At 43.8% G+C, this 25986-nt stretch overlaps 1 protein-coding gene across 1 annotated transcript in view; it reads left to right on the top strand.

The window, feature by feature from the left end:
- The window catches only part of LOC139253819 (low-density lipoprotein receptor-related protein 1-like), a 2398725-nt gene that overhangs the window by 913780 nt on the left and 1458959 nt on the right, over positions 1-25986 (top strand). Inside the window, exon 10 of the mRNA XM_070873585.1 lies at positions 23252-23441. Within this exon, the coding sequence (XP_070729686.1) occupies positions 23252-23441 (190 nt within the window). The remainder of the gene's footprint in view (positions 1-23251; positions 23442-25986) is intronic.

Raw genomic sequence — 25986 nt, forward strand, 5'->3', positions numbered from 1 at the left:
ATATTTTATATAGGTTTTGCATAACTTCCTGGCTTTTGTACTTTTTGCCTCTATTTATAACGCCCAGAATCCCATCTGCTTTATTAACTGCTTTGTTAACCTGTCCTGCCACCAGTTATCATTGAATTTGCTTTTACCAATTTTTCAGGTAGTGCATTTCATATCATAAAAACTCACTGCATGAAAAAAACTTTTCATTTACCCCTGTTTTTTTTTCACAGTTATCTTAAATCTGTGTCCTCTGGTTACCAACTCTCCTGCCTGTGGAAACAGTTTCTTTCCAGCTGCTCCATCAAAATCCTTCATAATTTTAAATACCTCTATCAACTCTCCTCTTAACCTTCTCCGTTTGAAGGAGAACAATCCCAACCTCGCTGGTCTCTCCACATAACTGATACATCATCCCTGGTACCATTCTGGTCTAACCAGTGATTTATAAAGGTTTACGATGAGTTCCTTGCTTTTGGTGCTTTATGCCTCTATTTATAAAACAAAGGGTCCTGTGCACCTTTTGAACAGCCTTAGCAACTTGTCCTTCACCTTCAAAGATTTGTGTTCGTGTCTGTGCCTGCACCCCCTTTAAAATTGTACCACTAATTTACATTGCCTCTTCTCATTTTTCCTTCTAAAATACATCACCTCGCACTTCTCTGCATTCAATTTCATCTGCCATGAAATTTAATGTGCATTTCACCAGTCTGTCTATGTTCTCCTGAAGTATGCTACTATCTTCCTCACTGTTTACTATATTTCCAAGCTTTGTGCCATCTGCAAATTTTGAAATGCTGCCACCTACACCCAATTTAATTAATTTTGAAAAAATCTGGTTCATGGCCGAGTTATTTATAGTGAGTGTTAAGTTAATTAAAATAATTATGCTTAAAGTAGCTATCGTAAAGAAAATGTGTCATTACTTTACTAATTTGACAATCTTCATTTTAAGTGGACATAAAAATGAGGATTGGATATGCTGGTATTGTTTAACATGCTTTTTTGGAGTTAATTTTGAGATGCATTATCAGTAAACTTCTAAATTGTGCCTTGCTATCAGTTGATATGAAATGGGAAAATATTTAACCAGCCTAACAATTCTGGATATGAAGGCCTCCGAGAGGGTGCAGAAAAGATTTACAAGAATGGTTCCAGCAATGAGGGACTTCAGTTATATGGTTAGACTGGAGAAGCTGGGCCTGTTCTCCTTATAGCAGAGAAGATAGAGAGAAAAATTGACAGAGGTTCTTTATATATGATATACTGCACAGAAACAGGCCAATCAGCATATCCAGTTCATGCCGGTGTTTATGCTCCACTTGAGCTTCCTCCCATCTTTCCTCATCTAACTCCAGCAGCATAACCCTCTATTTCCTTCTCCCTTGTGTGCTTACCTAGCCTCCCCTTGATGCATTTATTCTACTCATGCCAACACCGAGTAGTAGTGAGTTCCACATTCTCACCACATTCTTACCAGACTATTATCTGAAAGGTGACAGATTAGGAAAAGGGGAGGTGCAACGAGACCTGGGTGTCATGGTACATCAGTCATTGAAGGTTGGCATGCAGGTTCACCAGGCGGTTAAGAAAGCAAATGGCATGTTGGCCTTCATAGTGAGGGAATTTGAGTACAGGGGCAGGGAGGTGTTACTACAGTTGTACAGGGCCTTGGTGAGGCCACACCTGGAGTATTGTGCACAGTTTTGGTCTCCTAACTTGAGGAATTACATTCTTGCTATTGAGGGAGTGCAGTGAAGGTTCACCAGACTGATTCCTGGGATGGCGGGACTGACATATCAAGAAAGACTGGATCATCTGGGCATGTATTCACTGGAGTTCAGAAGAATGAGAGGGAATCTCATAGAAACGTTAAAAATTCTGATGGGTTTAGACAGGTTAGATGCAGGAAGAATGTTCCCGTTGGGGAAGTCCAGAACCAGGGGTCACATTCTAAGGATAGGGGTAAGCCATTTTAGACCGAGATGAGGAGAAACTTCTTCACCCAGAGAGTGGTGAACCTGTGGAATTCTCTACCACAGAAAGTTGTTGAGGCCAATTCACTAAATATTTTCAAAAAGGAGTTAGATGTAGTCCTTACTACTAGGGGGATCAAGGGGTATGGCGAGAAAACAGGAATGGGGTACTGAAGTTGCATGTTCAGCCATGAACTCATTGAATGGCGGTGCAGGCTCGAAGGATCGAATGGACTACTCCTGCACCTATTTTCCATGTTTCTATGGCCCCAAGTTTCCACATGATTTGCTCCTGATTTTTAGGAGCAACTGGTGGAGAACGGAGTATCTTCGAAATCGGAATTCTCCACATTTAAGTTTTCTGCAGTTCTCGTCAGGTAGAACAGTTTCACTTTTGAACAGAATTTTTTTTTCAAAAAATGACGCCTGATTTGATAGTTTCCACAGTGAAAACGTACTCCAAACTAACTTAGAATGGAGCAAGTGAAGATTTTTGTAGGCTTGAAAAAACCTTGTCTACACATTAAAAAATCAGGCGCAGGTTACAAATTAGGCGTCGGGAACGAGGTTGGGGGGGGGAGGGGGGAAGGGAAGTAATTAAATTCTACAATAAATCTTTAGTTTACTTATACAAATATTATACTAATAAATCCAACCTGAATAAAAATTACAAGCAAAGAAAAGATTAAATAAACCATGTTCCTACCTGTGTGAAAGTGCTTCAGGCAGGCCTTTCAGGCAGCGGTTTGCCGTCGGGCCCGACCGACGGCAGCGGGGGGGAGGGAGGGAGAAGGCTGCAGGAAGCCTCATTACTTGAGGCAGCCGTTTGCCGTCGGGCCCGACGGACGGCAGGGGGAGAAAGCTGCAAGAAGCCTCAGTGCTGATCATGGAAGGGCAATGTGGCTTTATTAAAAAATGTTAAAAATTGAACAGCTACAAAGAATTTGAATAGTCTCAAACAAGTGCATGTGTCCCGTTTATCACAGTCTATCTTTAATTACAGAATGCACTCCCTCACCCTCACACACAGAAATATCAAGAAAATTAAAATGCAAGCCTTTGCAAGGGTTCAATAAACAAATTTTCACTTTTTCTGCAGCACTTTTTAAAATGGCCGAGTGCCAATGTTTACTTCAGACTGCACGTGCGCGAACACTTCAACGCGCACGCGCAGGGTTGCCGGCCCGAAAAAAACTCATTTAAATTGTACCCGCCCCCTCCTACTTACAAAATCGGCGCGAGTGGTAGGCTCCGCCCCCTGTGCGCCGCGCCAAGCAGACATCGAGCTGCAAAGCGCTCGAGAATAGCGCGTTTTTTTTTCAGGCGCCGTTTTCGGCGCAAAAAACGGGCGCCCAGCTCGGAGGGGCGCCTGTTTTGCCGCGTGTGGAAACTTGGGGCCAATGCTTCTAAAGAAGTTTCTTCTGAATTCCCTATTTAATTTCTTGGTCACTAATATATGGGCGGAACAAATGAAGACAGAGACACGATCAGTTGCTACTCCTTGTGCTTGCTTTACTAGGCCTGAGCGAATTGAGCTTGCTCATACTAAACCACATGACAAACCATGTGATATATTACAGTGACTATCTTATATTGATGGCCTCGAGTTTTGCTCTTCGCTATAAGTGGAAACATTCTCTCTGCAGCTACGTTATCAAAACGTTTCATAATTTTAAATAAAAATAGAAAATGCTAGAAACACTCAGCAGGTCAGGCAGCATCTGTGGGGAGGGAAACAGAGCCAATGTTTCAAAATCAAAATCATGAGTTGTCTAGACAGAGTAGATAAGAGAGAATCTGATCCCATTGGCAGAAGGGTTGAGAACCAGAGGAAAAAGATTTAAAGATTGGCAGAGGAGCCAAGGGCGACATAAGGAAAACATTTTCTGCACAGCGAGTGGTTACTGTTATCTTACATAAGAACATAAGAACAGATTGGGACAGGCAGGATCAAGTTGTTGTGGTCCACATAGCAACCAATGAGAATCTGCTTGAGGTGCTTGAGGTACTAGTGTCTAAATTAATAAGCAGAACCTCAAAGGTAATTGTTATGTATGGAGAAAAAGTCAGACTGAACACTGTGAGCTCAAAGTAAAGTGTGACCTTAGTCTTTTATTGCAGGTCTCCAGAGTGCCTCTCCAACCTGTGAGGCCTCCTTAAATACCTGTGCTCCCAAGGGATTATGGGATCCCTTGGGACTCCAGGGGATGAGCCCCCTGATGGCTGGACAGAGTAAATACAAATTCACATATACAACAGCACTCCCACCCATAACTATTTACAATGTTAGTCGATCTGGGGCCCTTCTTGCCCTGGTTGATCGTCTCGGTGTAAAAGCTGGTATTGTTGAATCATTTGTTGGGCCCTCGCTGGGCTGCTTTGTTGAAGCCGCCTGCTCGCTACCTGTTCATGTAGATCAGGGTGACCGAACGAGAGCCTTGTTTTAAGTGCTCTTTTCATGAGCAGTTCAGCAGGTGGGATTCCAGTGAGCGAGTGGGGTCTCGTGTGGTAGCTAAGCAGGACTTGGGATAGGTGAGTCTGCAGCGAGCCTTCAGTTACCCTCTTTAAGCCTTGCTTGATGGTTTGCACTGCTCTCTCTTGCCTGACCATTAGACGCTGGTTTAAACAGGGCAGTTGTAACAAGCTTGATCCCGTTATGGGTCATGAATTCTTTGAACTCAGCAGGATATCGGGTAGGCCGTGTGTGGCAAACATGGCCCACAGGCTTTAAGTTGTGGCAGCGGACGTGCTAGCCGACATTATCTCACATTCAATCCACTTGGAATGCATGTCTACAACCACAAAGAACATTTTACCCAACAACGGGCCTGCATAGTCGACGTGTACCCTAGACCACGGTTTGGAGGGACAAGATCATAAACTTAGTGGCGCCTCCCTGGGTACATTGCTTAACTGTATTACATCTGTGAATGCAGGACTCTAAGTCTGCATCGATACCGGGCCACCACACGTAGGATCTGGCTATCGCTTTCATCATTACAATGTCTGGGTGGGTACTGTGGAGGTCATTGATGAAGGGGTCTCTGCCCTTCTTGGGGACCACTACTCGATTGCCCCACAGAAGGCAGTCTGCCTGTATAGACATTTCATCTTTGCGCCGCTGGAACGGCTTAATCTCTTCCTGCATTTCCACTGGGACACTGGACCAGCTCCCATGAAGCACACAGCTTTTGACTCGAGATAATAAGGGCTCCTGGCTTGTCTAGGTTTTGATCTGCTGGGCAGTGACGGGTGATTTCTCACTGTCAAATGCTTCCATAACCAAGGCTAGATCTGCGGGCTGCACCATTTCCACCCCTGTGGTGGGCAATGGCAGCCTACTGAGAACATCGGTGCAGTTTTCTGTGCCTGGCCTGTGACAGATGGCGTAGTTGTATGCGGACAATGTGAGCGCCCATCTCTGGATGCGGGCTGATGCGTTGGCATTTTTCCCTTTACTCTCAGAGAACAGGGATATAAGTGGCTTATGGTCAGTTTCCAAATCGGATTTTAGCCCAAAAAGGTATTGATGCATTTTCTTTATCCCATAGACACACGCTAACGCTTCTTTCTTAATCATGCTGTAGGCTCTCTCAGCCTTAGATAGATTCCTGGATGCATAAGCAACCGGTTGCAGTTTCCTGAAATCATTAGCTTGTTGCAGTACACACCCGCGCCATATGACGACGCATCAAATGCGAGTACCAAATGTTTACATGGATCATACAACACAAGCAATTTGTTGGAGCTGAACAATTTTCTCACTTTTACAAAGGCATTTTCTTGGCTTTTGCCCCAAACCCATTCATGCCTTTCTCGTAGTAAAACATGCAGTGGTACTAACAGTTTGCTAAGACCTGGTAAGAAGTTACCAAAGTAGTTCAGGAGTCCCAGAAACGACCGCAGCTCCGTCACATTCTGTGGCCTCGGTGCGTTCTCGATTGCCTCCGTCTTCGCGTTGGTGGGCCTGATGCCATCCGCTGCAATCCTCCTTCCCAGGAACTCCACTTCAGGTGCCAGGAAAACACACTGCAATCGTTTTAGCCTGAGCCCCATGCGGTTGAGTCGACCAAGAACCTCCTCCTGGTTCTGCAGATGCTCGACTGTGTTCTGACCTGCGACCAAGATGTCATCTTGGAAGATCACGTTGTGCGGGACCGACTTCAGTAAGCCTTCCATGTTTCTCTGGAATATCGCCGCCGCTGATCGGATTCCAAACGGGCATCTGTTATAATCAAAAAGACGTTTGTGCGTGTTGATGCAGGTGAGGACCTTCGATGATTCCTTCAGTTCCTGCGTCATGTAGGCTGAAGTCAGATCCAGCTTCGTGAATGTCTTGCCTCCTGCCAGCCTTGCAAAGAGGTCGTCGGCCTTTCGTAGTGGGTATTGGTTCTGCAGGGAGAAACGATTGATAGTTACTTTGTAATCGCCACAGATTCTGACGGTGCCGTCTCCATTGAGAACTGGCATGATAGGACTGGCCCAGTCGTTGAACTCGGATCAGCGAAATGATGCTCTCTCTTTGCAGCCAGACTAGCTCGATCCCTACCCTTTCTCTCATCATGTATGGTACTGCTCTCGCCTTGTGATGGATGGGTCGCGCCCCCGGAATTAGGTGGATCTGTACATTTGCTCCTTGGAATTTCCCGATGCCTGGTTCAAACAGTGAAGGAAATTTGTTTCAGACCTGGGCACACGAAGTGTCATCAGCGGCCGATAACGCTTGGACATCATCCCAGTTCCAGCGTATCTTTCCCAGCCAGCTCCTACGGAGCACCGTGGGACCATAGCCGGGTACCATCCAGAGTAGTAGCTTGTGCACCACTCCATCTTAGAAGACCTTTACGGTAGCACTGCCGATTACAGGAATCAGTTCTTTTTTGTAACTTCTTAGGTTCGTGCGAACTGGAGTTAATACTGGCCTTGAGGCCTTGTTGCACCACAACCTTTCAAAAGTCTTTTTGCGCATGATGGACTGGCTCGTGCCCGTGTCCAACTCCATTGACATCGGGAGTCCATTTCGTTCAACATTCAGCATTATCGAGGGACAATTCCTTATGAATGTGTGCACCCCATGTACCTCTGCCTCCTCGGTCTGAGGTTCTGGTTCATATTGATCCTCCGTGAATCTGTTCTCCTCTGCACCATGGTGGTTTGCAGGTCTAACAGGATTTGCAGCTTGCCTGCACACTCGTTGGAGGTGTCCCATTGTTCCACAGCCCTTGAAAATGTACCCGTTAAATCTGCATGAATGGAAACGATGATCACCCCCACAGCGCCAAAAAGGTGTTAATGGCCTTGCATTCATCACCCTTGATGGTGGACTATGAGACATCTGCAGACATGCAGCTGCAGGTATGTTTGATCTGCCCTGTACGTTATGATTCGAAAACAACCTCACTTTGTTCACAGTACTTGTAGCAGCACTTGTATGCTGAGAGATTTGCTTCGGATTGTCACTGGTGGCAATGAACGCCTGGGCTATCGCTATGGCCTTACTCAAGGTTGGGGTCTCTACAGTCAAATGTTTACGAAGTATGGTTTCGTAGCCAAGTACGAAAAAGTCTCTGAACATGTGCTTCAAGTGTTCTTCAAATTCGCAATGTCATGCAAGGCATCTTAGCTCTGCGACATAAATCACCACTTCCTGGCCTTCAGACCTTTTTTGAGGTGTAGAACCGGTACCTCACCATCAGAACGCTTTCCTTCGGGTTCAAATGCTCTCGAAGATTGCACAAATCTTCGTACAATTTCTCCGTGGGTTTCGCTGGAGTGAGCAAATTCTTCATGAGTCCATACGTTGGTGCCCCACAGACGGTGAGGAGGATCGCCCTTCGTTTGGCAGCCCTCTCTTCCCCATCTAGCTCGTTGGCTACGAAGTATTGGTCGAGTTGCTCCACAAAAGTTTCCCAAACATCTCCCTCCGAGAATTTCTCCAGGGTGCCCACTGATCTCTGCTTCTTTGGGTTCGCTACCTGTATCTCGTTGCCAGTTGTTATGTATGGAGAAAGAGTCAGACTGAACACTGTGAGCTCAAAGTAAAGTGTGACCTTAGTCTTTTATTGCCTCACATGTTGCAGAGTGCCTCTCCAACCTGTGAGGCCTCCTTAAATACCTGTGCTCCCAAGGGATTATGGGATCCCTTGGAACTCCAGGTGATGAGCCCTCTGGTGACTGTACAGAGTAAATACAAGTTCACATATATAGCAGTTAGCATCTGGAATGCATTCCTGAAAGGCTGGTAAAGGCAGATACAATCGTGGTTTTCAAAAAGGAATTGGTTAAGTACCTGAATGAAATAAAATTGTAGGACTACGAGGAAAGGGCGGTGGAGTGGGACTAGCTGGAGTGCTCTTGCAGAGAGCAGGCACGGGCTCGACGGGCCAACTGTCTTCTTTCTATGCTGGAACCATTCTACAACAACAACTTGTATTTATATAGCACGTTTAAAGGTGTGAAAGGTCCCAAGGTGCTTCACAGGAGTATTATGAGATAAATTATGAGGACACCCTCAAAGTCTCCCTGATCAAGTGCAACATCCCCACTGACACCTGTGAGTCCCTGGCCAAGGACCGCCCTAAGTGGAGAAAGTTCCTCCAGGACGGTGCTGAGCACCTCGCATCTCATCGCTGATCGCATGCAGAACTCAAGCGCAGGCAGCGGAAAGAACGTGCGGCAAACCAGACTCCCCACCCACACTTTCCCTCAACGACTACATGTCCCAACCGTGACAGAGACTGTGGTTCTCAGTTTGGACTGTTCAGCCACATACGAACTCATTTTAAAGGTGGAAGCAAGTCTTCCTTGATACCAAGGTACTGCCTATGATGATGAGGAGATAAAAACTTGGCACCAAGCCGCATAAGTAGAAATTAGCGCAGGTGACCAAAAGCTTGTTCAAAGAGGTATGTTATAAGGAGCGTCTTGAAGGAGGAACGAGAGGAAGAGAGACGGAAAGGTTTAGGTCGGGATTTCCAGAACTTGGGGCTCGGCGACAGAAGGCACGGCCACCAATGTTTGGGCGATTGCTCAGGAGGGCAGAATTAGGGGAGCACAGACATCTCATGGGATTGTGGGGCTGGAGGAGATTACAGACATAGGGAGGGGCAAGGCCATAGAATGATTAGAAAATAAGGATGAGAATTTTGAAATCGAAGTGTTGCTTAATCGGAAGCCAATGTAGGTCAGCAAGCACAGGGGTGATGGGCTAGCGGGACCTGGTGCGAGTTAGGATTGGGCATCCAAGTTTTGGATCACCCTGGACCTGATGGTCTGCATCATGGAGCCTTAAAAGAAATGGGTGCAGAGATCATGGATACATTGCTGGTAATCTACCAAAATTCCCCAGATTCTGGTGAGGTTACAGCAGAAAATCGCAAATATGATGCCCCTATTTATCATAAGAACATAAGAACATAAGAAATAGGAACAGGAGTAGGCCTGCTCCGCCATTCAATAACAGTCTGGCTGACTTGATCATGGCCTCAGTTCCATTGTCCTGCCCATTCCCCATAACCCCTTATCCCCTTATCGTTTAAGAAACTGTCTATTTCTGTCTTAAATTTATTCAATTTCCCAGCTTCCACAGCTCTCTGAGGCAGCGAATTCCACAAATTTACAACCCTCTGAGAGAAGAAATTTCTCCTTATCGCTGTTTTAAATGGGCGGCCTCTTATTCTAAGATCATGCCCTCTAGTTCCAGATTCCCCCATCAATGGAAACATCCTCTCTGCGTCCACCTTGTCAAGCCCCCTCATAATCTTATACGTTTCAATAAGATCATCTCTCATTCGTCTGAATTCCAATGAGTAGAGGCCCAACCTACTTAACCTTTCCTCATAAGTCAATCCCCTCATCCCCGGAATCAACCTAGTGAACCTTCTCTGAACTGCCTCCAAAGCAAATATATCCTTTCGTAAATATGGAAACCAAAACTGCACGCAGTATTCTAGGTGTGGCATCACCAATACCTTCTACAGCTGTAGCAAGACTTCCCTGCTTTTATACTCCATCCCCTTTGCAATAAAGGTCAAGATACCATTGGCCTTCCTGATCACTTGCTGTACCTGCATACTACCTTTTTGCGTTTTATGCACAAGTACCCCCAGGTCCCGCTGTACTGCGGCACTTTGCAATCTTTCTCCATTTCAATAATAACTTGCTCTTTGATTTTTTTTCTGCCAAAGTGCATGACCTCACACTTTCCAACATTATACTACATCTGCCAAATTTTTGGCCACTCACTTAGCCTGTCTATGTCCTTTTGCAGATTTTTTGTGTCCTCCTCACACATTGCTTTTCCTCCCATCTTTGTATCGTTAACAAACTTGGTTACGTTACATTCAGTCCCTTCTTCCATGTAGTTAATTTAGATTGTAAATAGTTGGGATCCCAGCACTGATCCCTGCGGCACCCCACTAGTTACTAGTTGCCAACCAGAGAATGAACCAATTAACCTGACTCTCAATTTTCTGTTAGTTAGCCAATACTCTATCCATGCAAATATATTATCCTCAATTCCGTGAACTTTTATCATGTGCAGTTACCTTTTATGTGGTACCTTGTCAAATGCCTTCTGGAAATCCAAGTACACCACATCCACTGGTTCCCCTTTATCCATCCTGTTCGTTACATCCTCAAAGAACTCCAGCAAATTTGTCAAACATCACTTCCCCTTCATAAATCCATGACCGAATTTTGCCTTTCCAAATGTCCTGCTGCTACTTCTTTAAGAATGGACTCCAACTTTTTCCCAACCACAGGCTAACTGGTCTATATTTCCCTGCTTTTTGTCTGCCTCCTTTTTTAAATCAGGGCGTTAAATTTGCAATTTACCAATCTGCTGGGACCATCCCAGAATCCAGGAAATTTTGGTAAATTACAACCAATGCATCCACTATCCCTGCCACTACTTCTCTTAAGACGCTAAAATGCAAGCCATCAGGTCCAGGGGATTTATCTGCCTTTAGTCCCATTATCTTACTGAGTACCATCTCCTTAGTGATTGTGATAGTGTTAAGTTCCTGCCCCCCTATTGTCCCTTGGCTATTCACTGTTGGAATATTGTTAGTATCCTCTATCGTAAAGACTGATACAAAATATTTGTTCAAAGTTTCTGCCATCTCCGTGTTCCCCATTACTAGTTCCCCGGTCTCGTCCTCTAAGGGACCAACATTTACTTTAGCCACTCTTTTCTGTTTTATATACCTATAGAAACGCTTGCTATCTGTTTTTATATTTTGTGCTAGTTTACTTTCATAGTTTATCTTCCTTTTCTTAATCATTTTTTTAATTGTTCTTTGCTGGCTTTTAAAAGCTTCCCAATCTTCTGTCCTCCCACTAGATTTGGCCACTTTGTATGCCCTTGTTTTTAATTGGATACCGTCCTTAATTTCCTTAGTTAGACACGGATGATTATCTTTTCTCTTACATCCTTTCCTCCTCACTAGAATATATTTTTCTTGAGAGTTGTGAAATATCTCCTTAAATGTACGCCACTGTTCATCAACCTTCCTACACATTAATCTATTTTCCCAGTCCACTTTACCCAACTCTGCCCTCATACCTTCAAAGTCTCCTTTATTTAAGCTTAGTATGCTGGTTAGAGATCCAACTTTCTCACCCTCCATCTGGATTTGAAATTCAATCATGCTATGATCACTCATTCCAAGAGGATCCTTTACGAGGAGATTGTTTATTAATACTGTCTCATTACACAGGACCAGATCTAAGATAGCCTGCCTCCTGGTTGGTTCCGTTACATACTGCTCAAGGAACCCGTCCCTTATGCACTCCATGAACTCCTCCTCAAGGCTACCCTGACCAATTTGATTTGTCCAATCAATATGGAAGTTAAAATCACCCTTTTTACAAGCCCCCACTATTTCCTCTCTGACCCTAGAATTCTACACTGTTCTAATGAAGCTCAACCTGAGTTGGAATGGAACATAGCATTGTTGCAGTTAGGCTACCTACCTTGTCAAAACCTGCAAATACGTTAAGCTCATGGAAGTAGATACAGAGTGCCCCTTGGCAGCAGTAACATACCCCAGCAAGCTGGCCAGCTTCCACCTGCATTTCCAGGGTTTTACGAACTTTGGCGGCTCAATGGTCGAGTCCCACAGTGTGCACAATCCCAGTGTAGCTGCTGGAATCAGGGTACCCCTTATTTTTGGGGCCATTATTCTAAATCTCTAACTTTGCTTGAAGCTTGTGAACATTGTCCTTAATCTCAGTGACCTTGATGCTGACTGGACCTGTAACATGTAGACATGTAGAGCTGTTTGTGAGACAACAAAAATATTCGCAAGTTAAAGTTGAAAAGGTGACAGAGGAGAGAAAGGGAAAGCAGAAACTGCTTGTAGGACTTAAAGAAATTTCTCATCACTTGAGGTTCACTAGGTTGATTCCGGGGATGAGAGGGTGTTATGAAGAAAGGTTGAGTAGGCTGGGCCTCTACTCATTGGAATTCAGAAGAATGAGAGGTGCCATCTAATCGAAATGTATAAGATTATGAGGGGGCTTGACAAGGTGGATGCAGAGAGGATGTTTCCACTGATGGGGGAATCTAGAACTAGAGGGCACGATCTTAGTGGAGCTGAGTCCATGATCGGATCAGCCATGATTTACTTAATCCTATTCCTATTTCTTATGTTCTTATTATCACTTAAATGCTCATGAATATCTGTTTTAGTGGCAATATTGTCTACTCCAGTCTGGAAAGAGTTGAAAATAAGCTGCCTAACGTAGTTTGAGAGAAAGCATCCTGTGAAACCCAAGCTGATATCTTCTGAATGTGGAAAAAAATCATAGATGACACAAAAGTAGGTCCAAGTAAGAAGCTTTGGTAATTTTCAGACCAGAACTATCGATCTGTATACAATATATTTTACAGAGTTCTCCTTAACGTGGAACTTCTCTGTAAATATTTATAATATTGATCTTCTCCTAACTCAGTGCTGTTTGACAACTAGGTTGTTTATTGATTTTGCCTAAATGAATGCTTTAGTCATCCGAACACGTTGCTTGAACTTTAACTACAAGAAATAAATCCTGCAAAGAGATAAGGATAAAATGCAACTTTGATATAGGCAAGGAGCAAGTTTCTATGATAAAGACGAGCTGCAGTAAGCAACGGAGGTCCTCATGATATAAGAAAGTAGAGATAAAAGCCAGTTCTGGTGAGTTAAACATGCTACTGCCATTTGTCCCAAAGTGAACTAGTCTAATCTTTAACAATGTACTTTGCTGATTTAATAATTTAGTGTGAGGAAAGAATTTCTCTTCTCTAATTTTATTTTCCCAATAATGTATCAATTAAGGAAAAGCTATGCTTTTCTCATTCTCGGGTATCTGCAACCGTTAATAAGGAATAAGTGGTTGCTAGGGCAACAAAGTATTCCACTATCATAAGAACATAAGAATATAAGAAATATGAGCAGGAGTAGGCCATTAGCCCCTCGAACCTGCTCCACCATTGAATAAGATCATGGCTGATCTGACCATGGACTCAGCTCCACTTCCCTGCCCACACCCCATAATCCTTTACTCCCTTATCGCTCAAAAATGTGTCTATCTCCGCCTTAAATATATTCAATGACTGAGCCTCCACAGCTCTCTGGTGTAGAGAACCCTCTGAGTGAAGACATTCCTCATCATCTCAGCTTTAAATGGGTGGCTTCTTATTCTAAGACTATGTCCCTGAGTTTTAGTTTCTCCTATGAGTGGAAATATCCTCTCTGCATCCACCTTGTTGAGCCCCCTCATTATCTTATACGTTTCAATAAGATCATCTCTCATTCTTCTGAACTCCAATGTGTATAGGCCCTACCTACTCAATCTATCTTCATAAGTCAACCCCCTCATCTCTGGAATCAACTTAGTGAACCTTCTCTGAACAGCCTCCAATGCAAGTATATCCTTCCTTAAATAGGGAGACAAAAACTGTATGCAGTACTCTAGGTGGGGCCTCAACAATAGCCTGTACAGTTGCAGCAGGACTTCTCTGCTTTTATACTCTATCCCCCTTGCAATAAAGGCCAACATTCCATTTGCCTTACTGATTACTTGCTGTACCTGCATACTAGCTTTTTGTGTTTCATCCACAAGTACCCCCAGGTCCCGCTGTACTGGAGCACTTTGCAATTTTTCTCCATTTAAATTATAATTTGCTTTTCTATTATTTCTGCCAAAGTGGATAACTCACATTTTCCCAAATTAGACTCCATCTACCAAATATTTGCCCACTCATTTAGCCTGTCTATATCCCTTTCTTACGTGGAGGTGCGGCACCTGGGAGCAGCGTGGAGGCCCTGACCTGCGTAAAAACATCAGCGGACAGTCAGGGCCATAAAAGGAGCGGAGGCGCGGTGCCTGGGAGCAGCGTGTGGGCATACCACTTCAGGGAGCTGCACCAGCTGCGAGGGCAGTGAAGGGCGACGTCATCAAGGTTCAGGTCGGTGATTGGAGCATGGGCAGATATAGCAGGAGCAGCCAGAGACTATAGAGGGACGTGATTGGGGCCCAGGAGAGGCGTGAGTTCATGGCCAGGGACCCAGGGGCAGCACGGGCTAGCCCACACTGCGATATGTGTGCGCACTAGGTCCGTGCAGCAGAGCAGATCTCCAGCCGTGTAGGATAATCCTTGCCACTGGACCAAGACCTAGCTCTGTCAAGCCCATGTGGTGACTCGTGTGCAACAGTCACCACACGTTTAAAAAATCCACACACAGGCATCTTCCACCCTTCAGGATATAGTTCAGGACCTGGAATATTAGGTCCTTCATTGAAACATCTGTGAATTCATGCTTTTTTGGCGTGGAAGCAAGTCATCCTCGTTTCGAGGGACTGCTTATGATATGATGACTATATCTCTTTGCAGATTTTTTGTGTCCTCCTCACAATTTGCTTTCCCATCCATCTTTGTATCATCTGCAAACTTAGCTACTTTGCACTACATGATGCTAATTAGAGTGAATCACCATTAGTACTTTTGGGTAACAAAGGTATACTTTTTATCAACTACCCACGCCAGCAAAAATAAAGACCATCAATATAAATGCAATAGATTGGAAATGTAAAACATAGCTTTGCGCATTTTAGATTTGTCAGAATTAAATTATTGTCAATTTATGCCTTGTGTACAGTGGAAAATGGGAACTAAATTGACAAAATAAATTAATTATCAAGGGCCCTATTTGCAAGTATAAATAGTTCCAATTTAGACCATTCAAAATACACAAAGCTTGTGTGTGTGTTAGGTTCCATTTATACAATTGCAGGATTTTAGCAAGTATAGACACTGAAAATCTCCACAGTCAAATTTGCAGAGTTAAGGAAACATGGCTGCTGCTCATATAACTCCAGTTTTCACACAACTGTTCCTGCCTTTTTCATAGCATAGTAAACAAAGCTTAGAAAGGAAAAAGAAGACAATTTTTCAAGTGCAAACACGATGCTTTGTGTAGGCACATGTGCGTTTTCTTTCTTCTTAAATCTCCTTTCCCTTTTCTGAGCTCTATTTTACTCTGCCAAGTGTAGCTTATTTGAAGGCAAGTCCTAGTTACCATTCAATGCAATCCTTTCATTTTCATTTTCCTTCTCCTGTCAGTAAGACCATCTAACAGTGTAAATAGGATGATTTACTCATGAGATATGACAGCTCTGAATGCTCAGGGCTACATCCCAGGTGCAACACTAAACATAAATAAGGTGTAAGTTATTGGCAAGCTGACAGTTAGCACATCTGATGCATAGAGGTATTATAATAAAAACTAGATGGTGGTTGTACATCAGCTCAACTGAGGTTATGCAATTGCATCCTTAGTGAAGGAAAATTTATTCATGAGTCTAGATTCTTTTGTGCTCAAGACGATTCACTGATGTTTCCTAAAGTGAAGCCAATACCAATGAGAAATACCTTAAATCTAATCCATAAATCACACCTTTGTATGATCTTTAAACCTGAGGGGAGTAACTTATACACTGCTATGAGTAATCTTTTGCCAGTTTGCATTTAGCAACTATGTAAAATCCAGTGTGTTAGTTGCACTGGTGTGAGAGTCACAGGTAGGCTAGATTTTTAGATAATAGTTGAAAATTGAAAAATTTCTTTGAAATATGTGCAGAAATAATTATTTCCCCGACGACATATCAAAAATGTTTAATGGTTGCACAAAGGGCTCAATTAAAAGTTCCAGTGAGAGGCTGAACCATGTCGACCAGGAATATCCCAGCTGTGATCCAGGGTGGTGGTAGGAGTGCTGCAGTTGACTTCAACATCCATGTAATGCAGAAAATAGCGAATTATCTCACATGATTGCTATTTAGCTGTACAGGCATGTGTGTTGAAACTCATCCCTGGTAACCTCCACAGGAGAATAGTCTCTTGACACATGCTATTCGGGCACACATATGAATATTGGTTACTTGTATCAGGGCAAGTAGAGACAGACAATAAATGCCAGCAATGCCCACATCTTGAGAATGAATAAAAAACGAGTTCCCCCATTTAGGTATCTGTTATATATGTATACTTGTATTTACTCTGTACAGCCACCAGAGGGCTCATCACCTGGAGTCCCAAAGGATCCCATAATCCCTTGGGAACACAAGTATTTACGCAGGCTTCACAGGTTGGAGAGGCACTCTGCAGACCGGCAATAAAAGACTACGATCACACTTTACTTTGAACTCACAGTGTTCAGTCTGACTCTCTCTCCATACACAACAACTGGTGACGAGATACAGACAGCGAACCCAAAGATGCAGAGAACAGTGGGCATCCTGGAGAAATTCTCGGAGGGAGATGATTGGGAAACTTTTGTGGAGCGACTCGACCAAAACTTCGTGGCCAACGAGCTAGATGGGGAAGAGAGCGCTGCCAAAACAAGGGCGATCCTCCTCACCGTCTGTGGGGCACCAACGTATGGCCTCATGAAGAATCTGCTCACTCCAGCAAAACCCATGGAGAAATCATACAACGATTTGTGCACACTGGTCCGAGAGCATTTGAACCCAAAGGAAAGCGTTCTGATGGCGAAGTACTGGTTCTACACCTATAAAAGGTCTGAAGGCCAGGAAGTGGTGAGTTATGTCGCCGAGCTAAGACGCCTTGCAGGACATTGCGAATTTGAAGGACATTTGGAGCACATGCTCAAAGACTTTTTCCGACTTGGCATATGCTACAAAATCATACTTCGCAAACTTTTGATTGTAGAGACCCCAACCTTGAGTAAGGCCATAGCGATAGCCCAGGCGTTCATTGCCACCAGTGACAATACGAAGCAAATCTCTGAGCAGACAAGTGCTGCTACAAGTACAGTGAACAAAGTGATGTTGTTTTCGAATTGTAACGTACAGGGCAGGTCACACATACCTGCAGCTACACGTCTGCAGATGTCTCAGAGTCCACCATCAAGGGTGATGAATTCAAGGCCATTAACACATTGTTGGCGCTGCGGGAGTGATCATCGTTTCTATTCATGCCGACTCAAAGAGTACGTTTGCAAGGGCTGTGGAACAATGGGACACCTCCAACGAGTGTGCAGGCGAGGGGCAAAGCCTGTTAAACCTGCAAACCATAATGTTGCAGAGGAGGACAGATCCACGGAAGATCACGACAAACCAGAGCCTCAGATCAAGGAGGCAGAGGTACATGGGGTGCACAAATTCACCACGAATTGTCCCCCGATAATGCTGAACGTTGAACTAAATGGACTTCAGGTGTCAATGGGCGCGAGCCAGTCCATCGTGGGCCAAAAGTCTTTCGAAAGGTTGTGGTGCAACAAGGCCTCAAGGCCAGTCTTAACACAAGTTCGCACGAAACTAAGAACTTACACAAAAGAACTGATTCTTGTAATCGGCAGTGCTACCATAAAGGTCTCCTACGATGGAGCGGTGCACAAGCTATCACTCTGGGTGGTACCGGGCGATGGTCCCATGCTGCTCAACAGGAGCTGGCTGGGCAAGATACGCTGGAACCGGGACGACGTCCGAGCGTTATCGCCTGCTGACGACACTTCGTGTGCCCAGGTCTTAAACAAGTTCCCTGTGCTGATCGAACCAGGCATCGGGAAATTCCAAGGAGCAAAAGTGCAGATCCACCTAATTCCGGGGGCGCGACCCATCCATCACAAGGTGAGAGCAGTACCATACATGATGAGAGAAATGGTGGAGATCGAGCTAGTCCGGCTGCAAAGAGAGGGCATCATTTCCCCGATCGCATTCAACAAGTGGGCCAGACCTATCGTTTCAGTCCTCAAGAGAGACGGCACCGTCAGAATCTGTGGCAATCACAAAGTAACTATCAATCGTTTCTCCCTGCAGGACCGATACCAACTACGAAAGGCCGACAACCTCTTTGCAACGCTGGCGGAAGGAAAGACGTTCACAAAGCTAGATTTGACTTCAGCCTACATGATGCAGGAACTGGAGGAATCATCGAAGGCCCCACCTGCATCAATACACACAAAGGTCTTTTTGTTTATAACAGATGCCCATTTGGAATCCGATCGGCGGTGGCAATATTCCTGAGAAACATGGAAAAACTTACCAAAGGCAGCCCCACACACCGTGATCTTCCAGGATGACATCTTGGTCACAGGTCAGAACACAGTCGAGCACCTGCAGAACCAAGAGGAGGTTCTTAGTCGACTCAACCGTATGGGGCTCAGGTTAAAACGCTCAAAGTGCATTTTCCTGGCGCCTGAAGTGGAGTTCCTGGGAAGGAGGATTGCGGCGGACGGCATCAAGCCCACCAATGCGAAGATGGAGGCAATCGAGAACGCACCGAGGCCACAGAACGTGATGGAGCTGCGGTCGTTTCTGGGACTCTTGATCTACATTCGTAACTTCTTACCGGGTCTCAGCACACAGTTAGAACCACTGCATGTCTTCCTATGAAAAGGGGGCGAATGGGTTTGGGGCAAAAGCCAAGAAAATGCCTTTGTAAAAACAAGAAAATTGTTGTACTCAAACAAATTGCTTGTGTTGTATGATCCATGTAAGCGTTTGGTACTAGCATGTGATGCGTCGTCATATGGTGTCGGGTGTGTATTGCAACAAGCTAATGATTTTGGGAAACTACAACCAGTTGCTTATGCACCAGGAGTCTGTCTAAGGCTGAGAGAGCCTACAGCATGATTGAAAAAGAAGCGTTAGCGTGTGTCTATGGGGTAAAGAAAATGCATCAATACCTGTTTGGGCTAAAATTCGAATTGGAAACTGAACATAAGCCACTTATATCCCTGTTCTCTGAGAGTAAAGGGATAAATGCCAATGCATCGGCCCACATCCAAAGATGGGCACTCACGTTGTCCGCATGCAACTATGCCATCCGCCACATGCCAGACACAGAAAACTGCGCCGATGCTCTCAGTAGGCTGCCATTGCCCACCACGGGGATGGAAATGGCGCAGCCCGCAGATCTAGCCATGGTTATGGAAGCATTTGAGAGTGAGCAATCACCCGTCACTGCCCGGCAGATCAAAACCTGGACAAGCCAGGACACCTTATTATCTCTAATCCAAAGCTGTGTGCTTCACGGGAGCTGGTCCAGTGTCCCAGTGGAAATGCAGGAAGAGATAAAGCCATTCCAGCAGCGCAAAGATGAAATGTCTATACAGGCAGATTGCCTTCTGTGGGGCAATCGAGTAGTGGTCCCCAAGAAGGGCAGAGACACCTTCATCAGTGACCTCACAGTACCCACCTAGGCATCATAATGATGAAAGCGGTAGCCAGATCCCATGTGTGATGGCCCGGTATCAATGCGAACTTAGAGTCGTGCGTTCACAGATGTATTACATGCTCGCAGTTAAGTAATGTAACCAGGGAGGCACCGCTAAGTTTATGGTCTTGGCCCTCCAAACTTTGGTCTAGGGTATACATCGACTATGCAGGCCCGTTCCTGGGTAAAATGTCCCTTGTGGTTGTAGACGCGTACTCCCAAGTGGATTGAATGTGAGATTATGTCGGCTAGCACGTCCACTGCCACTATTGAAAGCCTGCGGGCTATGTTTGCCACACACAGCCTATCTGATGTCCTGGTAAGTGACAACGGGCCATGTTTTACCAGTGCTGAGTTCAAAAAATTCATGACCCGTAACGGGTTCAAATATGTCACATCTGCCCCGTTTAAACCAGCGTCCAATGGTCAGGCAGAGAGAGCAGTGCAAACCATCAAGCAAGGCTTGGAGAGGGTAACTGAAGGCTCATTGTTGACTCGCATATCCTGAGTCCTGCTTAGCTACCGCACGAGACCCCACTCACTCACTGGGATGCCACCTGCTGAACTGCTCATGAAAAGAGCACTTAAAACAAGGCTCTCGTTAGTTCACCCTGATCTACATGAACAAGCAGAGAGCAGGCGGCTTCAACAAAGTGCATACCATGATAGCGCAAATGTGTCACCCGAGATTGAAGTCAGTGATCCTGTATTTGTATTAAATTATGGACAAGGTCCCAAGTGGCTTCCCGGCATTGACGTGGCCAAAGAGGGGAGCAGGGTATTTTGGGTCAAACTTTCAAATGGACTCATTCACCGGAAACATTTGGACCAAATTAAACTCAGATTCACAGACTATCCTGAGCAACCCACCTTGGACCCTACCATTTTTGATCCCCCAACATACACACCAGTGGCAACCGGCACCACGGTTGACCACGAAGCAGAACCCATCATCCACAGCAGCCCAGCAGGGCCCAACACACCAGACAGCCCAGCAAGGCCAGCTACACAGTAGCTCAGCGAGGGTCCAACAAATGATTCAACAACACCAGTTTTCACACCGAGATGATCAACCAGGGCAAGAAGGGCCCAGATCGACTCACATTGTAAATAGTTACACTGTTGACTTTGCGGTTGGGAGTGTTGTTATCTATGTATACACGTATTTACTCTGTACAGCCACGAGAGGGCTCATCCCCTGGAGTCCCAAGGGATCCCATAATCCCTTTGGAGCATAGATATTTAAGGAGACTTCACAGGTTGGAAAGGCACTCTGGAGACCTGCAATAAAAGACCAAGGTCAGACTTTACTTTGAGCTCACAGTGTTCAGTCTGACTCTTTCTCCATAAACAACAGTATCAATCACCTTAAACAGCCATGTTCGTAACCATGATGACCTCAGATTATAAAAAGAAACCAAAATTGTCCCTAAAAGGAAAGATTTTCATTTCTATAGCGCCTTTTCTCAATGACCAGGTATCCCATAAGTGCTTTACAGCCAATGAATTACTTTTGGAGTGTCGTCACTGCTGTAATGTGGGAAACGCAGCAGCCAAATTGTGCACAGCAAGCTACCACAAACAGCAATGTGATAATGACCAGATAATCTGTTTTTATTATGTTGATTGAGGCCGTAAATATTGGCCAGGACACCGGGGATAACTCCCTAGCTCTTCTTCAAAATAGTGCCATGGGATGTTTTACACTTGAGAGAGCAGACAGGTCATTGGTTTAATGTCTCATCCGAAAGACGACACTTCCGACCGTGCATCACTCCCTCAGTACTGCACTGGAGTGTCAGCCTAGATTTAAATCCCTGGAGTGCGACTTGAAACCACAACTTTCTGATTCAGAGGCGAGAGTGCTACCCACTGAGCCACTGGCCGACACTGCAAATACAAATGAATCTAAACTCATGAATAAATTCTCCTTTACTTGGGATGTGATTTCACTCAAATAACTTATTAAATTTCTTTTTAACAAGGAAACTACACAAAGTTCGATAAGAAGCGACATATTGTTGTCACCTAATGTACTTGCCTACAGATTAGTTTGTGCCCGAATGCGAGCACAAACCTAGGGGCAGCCACAAACTGCCACACTAAAAGTGCTGAGCAAGTGGACCACACAAAATTGGTCTTTTTCTGTCATCAGAACACAGCCAGTATGCTGGGAACACCAGTGGCGCCCCAAGGCAGTGCGCTAGTCACGGAGGAAATGAAGGTCACAGAACTGAACCTACTGTGAGTCTGGGGAGGTGGGCAGGAGATCGGGAGTGAGGTAAGCAGTGGTGTCATTGGCCCACAGTTTTAATGTGGAGCCAGGAGAAGCTTTCCTGCTCCTGCTTCATATTCAGGTAAGTAACGCATTTTTTACTTAGTGTTTTGGTGGCAGCCTCCAACAGTGCCTTTAAATTCTGTTGGTTTGGTTGTTGTGCACCTGAGAAATATGACTGCAGCATGCAAGGCCTATGCTGTGGTCAGTCATGAACCAATTTTGCAAAGGCGCCTGAAATAGGGTTACGCCTCTAATTAGCATTGACAATGGGCTTAATACTTGTTTCAGACGGACATCCTGGATGAGTACATGGCACTTTAACTAATATGCCATGTGGCATATACCCCAATGCAATCTAATTTCTAGCCCACTCTCTCTGAACTGTGGCCTTCATACTTCTTGTAAGGAATGCTTCATTTCATATAAACATGATTTTTTTTTTAGAATTAACTCTTTTTGTTTCCCAGAGTTCAACTTACCTGATGAAACTCCATTTTAAAGACATAGTTAAGGCAATTCTTGTGACAATTTCCCTACAACAGTCAGCGAATTGGTGCTAAAGAGTTGTGGCCTTAAAACCAATCCAAGCTCACTTTGAACACAGCTGCCCAATAGGATTGGTGAATGTATGCTTTAAGTTTTTGCTGCTGGGAACAGATTAGTGATAAATTATCTATTTCTGAGGTGATATTCTGAGTTCATGATGAAGTTGCCTATTTATACTTTGGACCGTTTAATATATCAGAATAAGTTGTGAAGTAATTCTTATTTCTCTAAATCTCATGGCTCACTCCAAAAATCAGCTATGCAATTCTTCTGAAACATAATCATAAAGAAGTAATTCTATTTGTGGAAGTAAATGTGCATTTTTAAATCATTCATTTGTTGAAATAAGTACACTGATGATGTGGACCTGTTTAATTTATTCTTGTACTGTTAGAAATTTTAAAACAAGCTTTACAAACTATACAGAAGTGAAGATTATTTTTGCTTTATTTATTTAATTGAGATAGACTTAAGTATTAGGATAAATTGTACAAAAATACATGAGGTTTCAGTGATGGTCTTGAAATAATTTGTGTTATAATGATGGAATAATGTGTGTGCTTGTAACATAGACAGACTTCAGCTTCCCCAAATACAACTGGCAAATAAATCCTTGCAGTGGTAATGATTGTATCTAAAATGTATGTCATTAATTTGAAAGCTGACTGATTTATTGTCTGAGAAATTATGCAGTGATAATTTAGCAGATGGCAATAATAAGCTATCTTTTATTTGCAGGTTAGACATCTTTACAGCTTGGCAGTGTTTGAAAACTTCATTTATGCCATCAACTTTGATAGTTTCACTGCAAAGTACAAAGTAAGCATCACTAAAATAAACAGATTCAATGGCACAGATGTCCAAACACTAGCAAAACTAGAGAATGGCAGAGTTGTACACATCTACCATAAACTAAGTCAATCAACAGGTAGGTTATTGCATTTTAAAACATTTTCACTGCATGTTTTGCATGTTGAAGATGTTCTTTTCTGTAGTTCTCAAATGTTTTTGGGTAGACTTTGCAATGTGCTTTGCTTCCAGGACTTCAGCCCAAATCGAGCCTTGGCAGATTGGATGATGGTCGCCTCTGAGTATTTTAAGGGCCTTCTGTGAAAAAGTGTTAGTCTCAGTGCAATCCCAGTGGATGTGTATCGATAATGTAACACTACTGACGACATCAGTATTAACTTAGCAGTCCTATTTTGAATGTGTGGAGATGCAAATGCTACATTGTCACTGGATATTATTCTGAGAAGAATTGTGTGGCACGGTTTTACAGGATTGCTGGGGAGTTCTTTATTCCATCTGGCATGTGTCTGAAGTAAATGTAAAAATCTGTCATCCTGCCTCTACAAGAAGATTTGAAGGCAATATGGTGGAAGTGTTCAAAATGATGACTGAATTTGTAAAGGTAAATCGGGAAAAACGGGTCAGAAAGTTAATAGCTAGAATGCATAAATGTAAGATCATCGCCAAAAGAATGAAAGGAATGGTCAGAGGCAACTTATTTATATAGAGGATTATTGGGATAGAAATGGTGGTGCAGAATCATAAAGCTTTTAATAATGAACTGGATATATATTTTTCTTTTAAATTAAAATGGTACAAGGAAATGGTAGAGAATGGGACTAAATGGATAGCACTTTTGGAGATCTGGCATCGGCATGATGGGCTGAATGACCTCCTTCTGTGCTGTAAATTTTATGATTCAAACACAATTCATGATTCAAAGTAACGTCAACTTGGTCTCTTTTAGATCCTTTTAGAAAGTTTTGCAATGACCAATTCAGTTTCTATGTAATGATTATTACACATTCAATAGGAATGGAATGGTCCTCTCTGCACATGTGTTACAATCTTCTGTAAACTTGCAGTCTGTAGCTGGAGTCATTAAACTAATGGTAGGCATGTTTTTTTTTATGTTTCATCCAATTCCCAGCAGTTAAGGAGGTATCTGATGTGATATATTCTTCTCATCATAGGCAGTCCCTTGAAGCGAGGATGACTTGCTTCCACACCAAAAAGGGATGAGTTCACAGGTGTTTCAATGAAGGCTCTAATATTCCAGATCCCGAACTACATGTTGAAGGGTGGAAGATGCCTGTGCATGGATTTTTTTTAACATGGGGTGGCCATTGCACCCCAGCCACTGCACAGGCTTGACAGAGCTAGGTCTTGGTTCAATGGCAAGGGTTAACCAAGATGACTGGCGACCAGCTCTGCTGCACAGACCTAGTGCGCACACATATTGCAGTGTGGGCAGGCCCGTGCTGCCCCTGGGCACCTCGCCTCTCCTGGGCCTCGAACTCATGCCTCTCCTACACTAAACGATAATATTCTTACGACATCACTAACAAACACATTTTACAAGATGGCTCTAATACATCATGTGACTCTTATTGTATTTATAGCAGTAGTTGCATTACTACAGTACTCCACTAGACTGAGCAGTAGTCCACTAGGTGGAGTTCTATAGTACACTTCTCCCTTCTTAATGAAGAAGTAATCATAATAAATAATCATCATACATAATCTGCATGGTTATATACAACAAAGGATATGAACATATTTTGCCATATTTGCAAATCAAACTTAACCACTGGTTTTCTGTTTCGAAGAGGATACCTTCTCTCTTGAACAGAACCTTCCAAACATGGTGTAGAACTTAGACTCATTCAAGGATGAACCTGAGGAGAGTTTTTCTCCAAGGTCAACCCTTGATTTGCATTTTAACTCTCTACAACTTCAGACTGTTTGTGTGCCTGACTCGGACTCAGACTTAAATTCTGACTTTCTTTTGGACTTGTTTCTAGAACATCTGATGCAGGATTTGCTGCTGGTGCTCTACTTGTAACAAGACTATCTGACTCATCAGAAATATTCAAATCATTCCAATTTTCAACTCCTTCCACATCTGTAGGTAAAATATGATCAATGTAAACAAATATGTGCAAGGGCAAAATATCTTCACGATTCTTCCTCGTAACCACTTTAACCTTTTATAGTGATGGTTCTTCACTCTCACCTTCACATTTCTCTCTCTTACTCTACTTCTATCATGATTCTCTTTTTGTCTTAATTGTTTCTCGTCCACTGACTGTGCTAAGTTTGACTTGAATAACGAGAACCTGTCGTTTGAGAAACAACTCTGCTGGTGTTCTACCATTAGTTGTATGAGGAGTATTACAATAAGTAATTTGAAAATTTGCCAATTGTGGTCCAACGACAACTGCTATTGCCATGGATTTGGAGACAACATTTGTTTGATGAGGGCATGTTTTACAATTTGTACTGTGCGCTCTGTTACACTATTTGAAGCAGGGTGGTATGGTGGAACGTTGATATGTTGCATCCCATTTCTGCTCATGAACTGTACAAATACTCCTGAACAAAATTGCAGCCCATTATCAAAAACAATTTCTTCTCGGAGGCCATATGAAGAAAACAATCTTTGCAAATTGTTGAGTGTTTTA

The sequence above is a fragment of the Pristiophorus japonicus genome, chromosome 3 (assembly GCF_044704955.1).
Source record: "Pristiophorus japonicus isolate sPriJap1 chromosome 3, sPriJap1.hap1, whole genome shotgun sequence".
Taxonomy (NCBI): Eukaryota; Metazoa; Chordata; class Chondrichthyes; family Pristiophoridae; genus Pristiophorus; species Pristiophorus japonicus.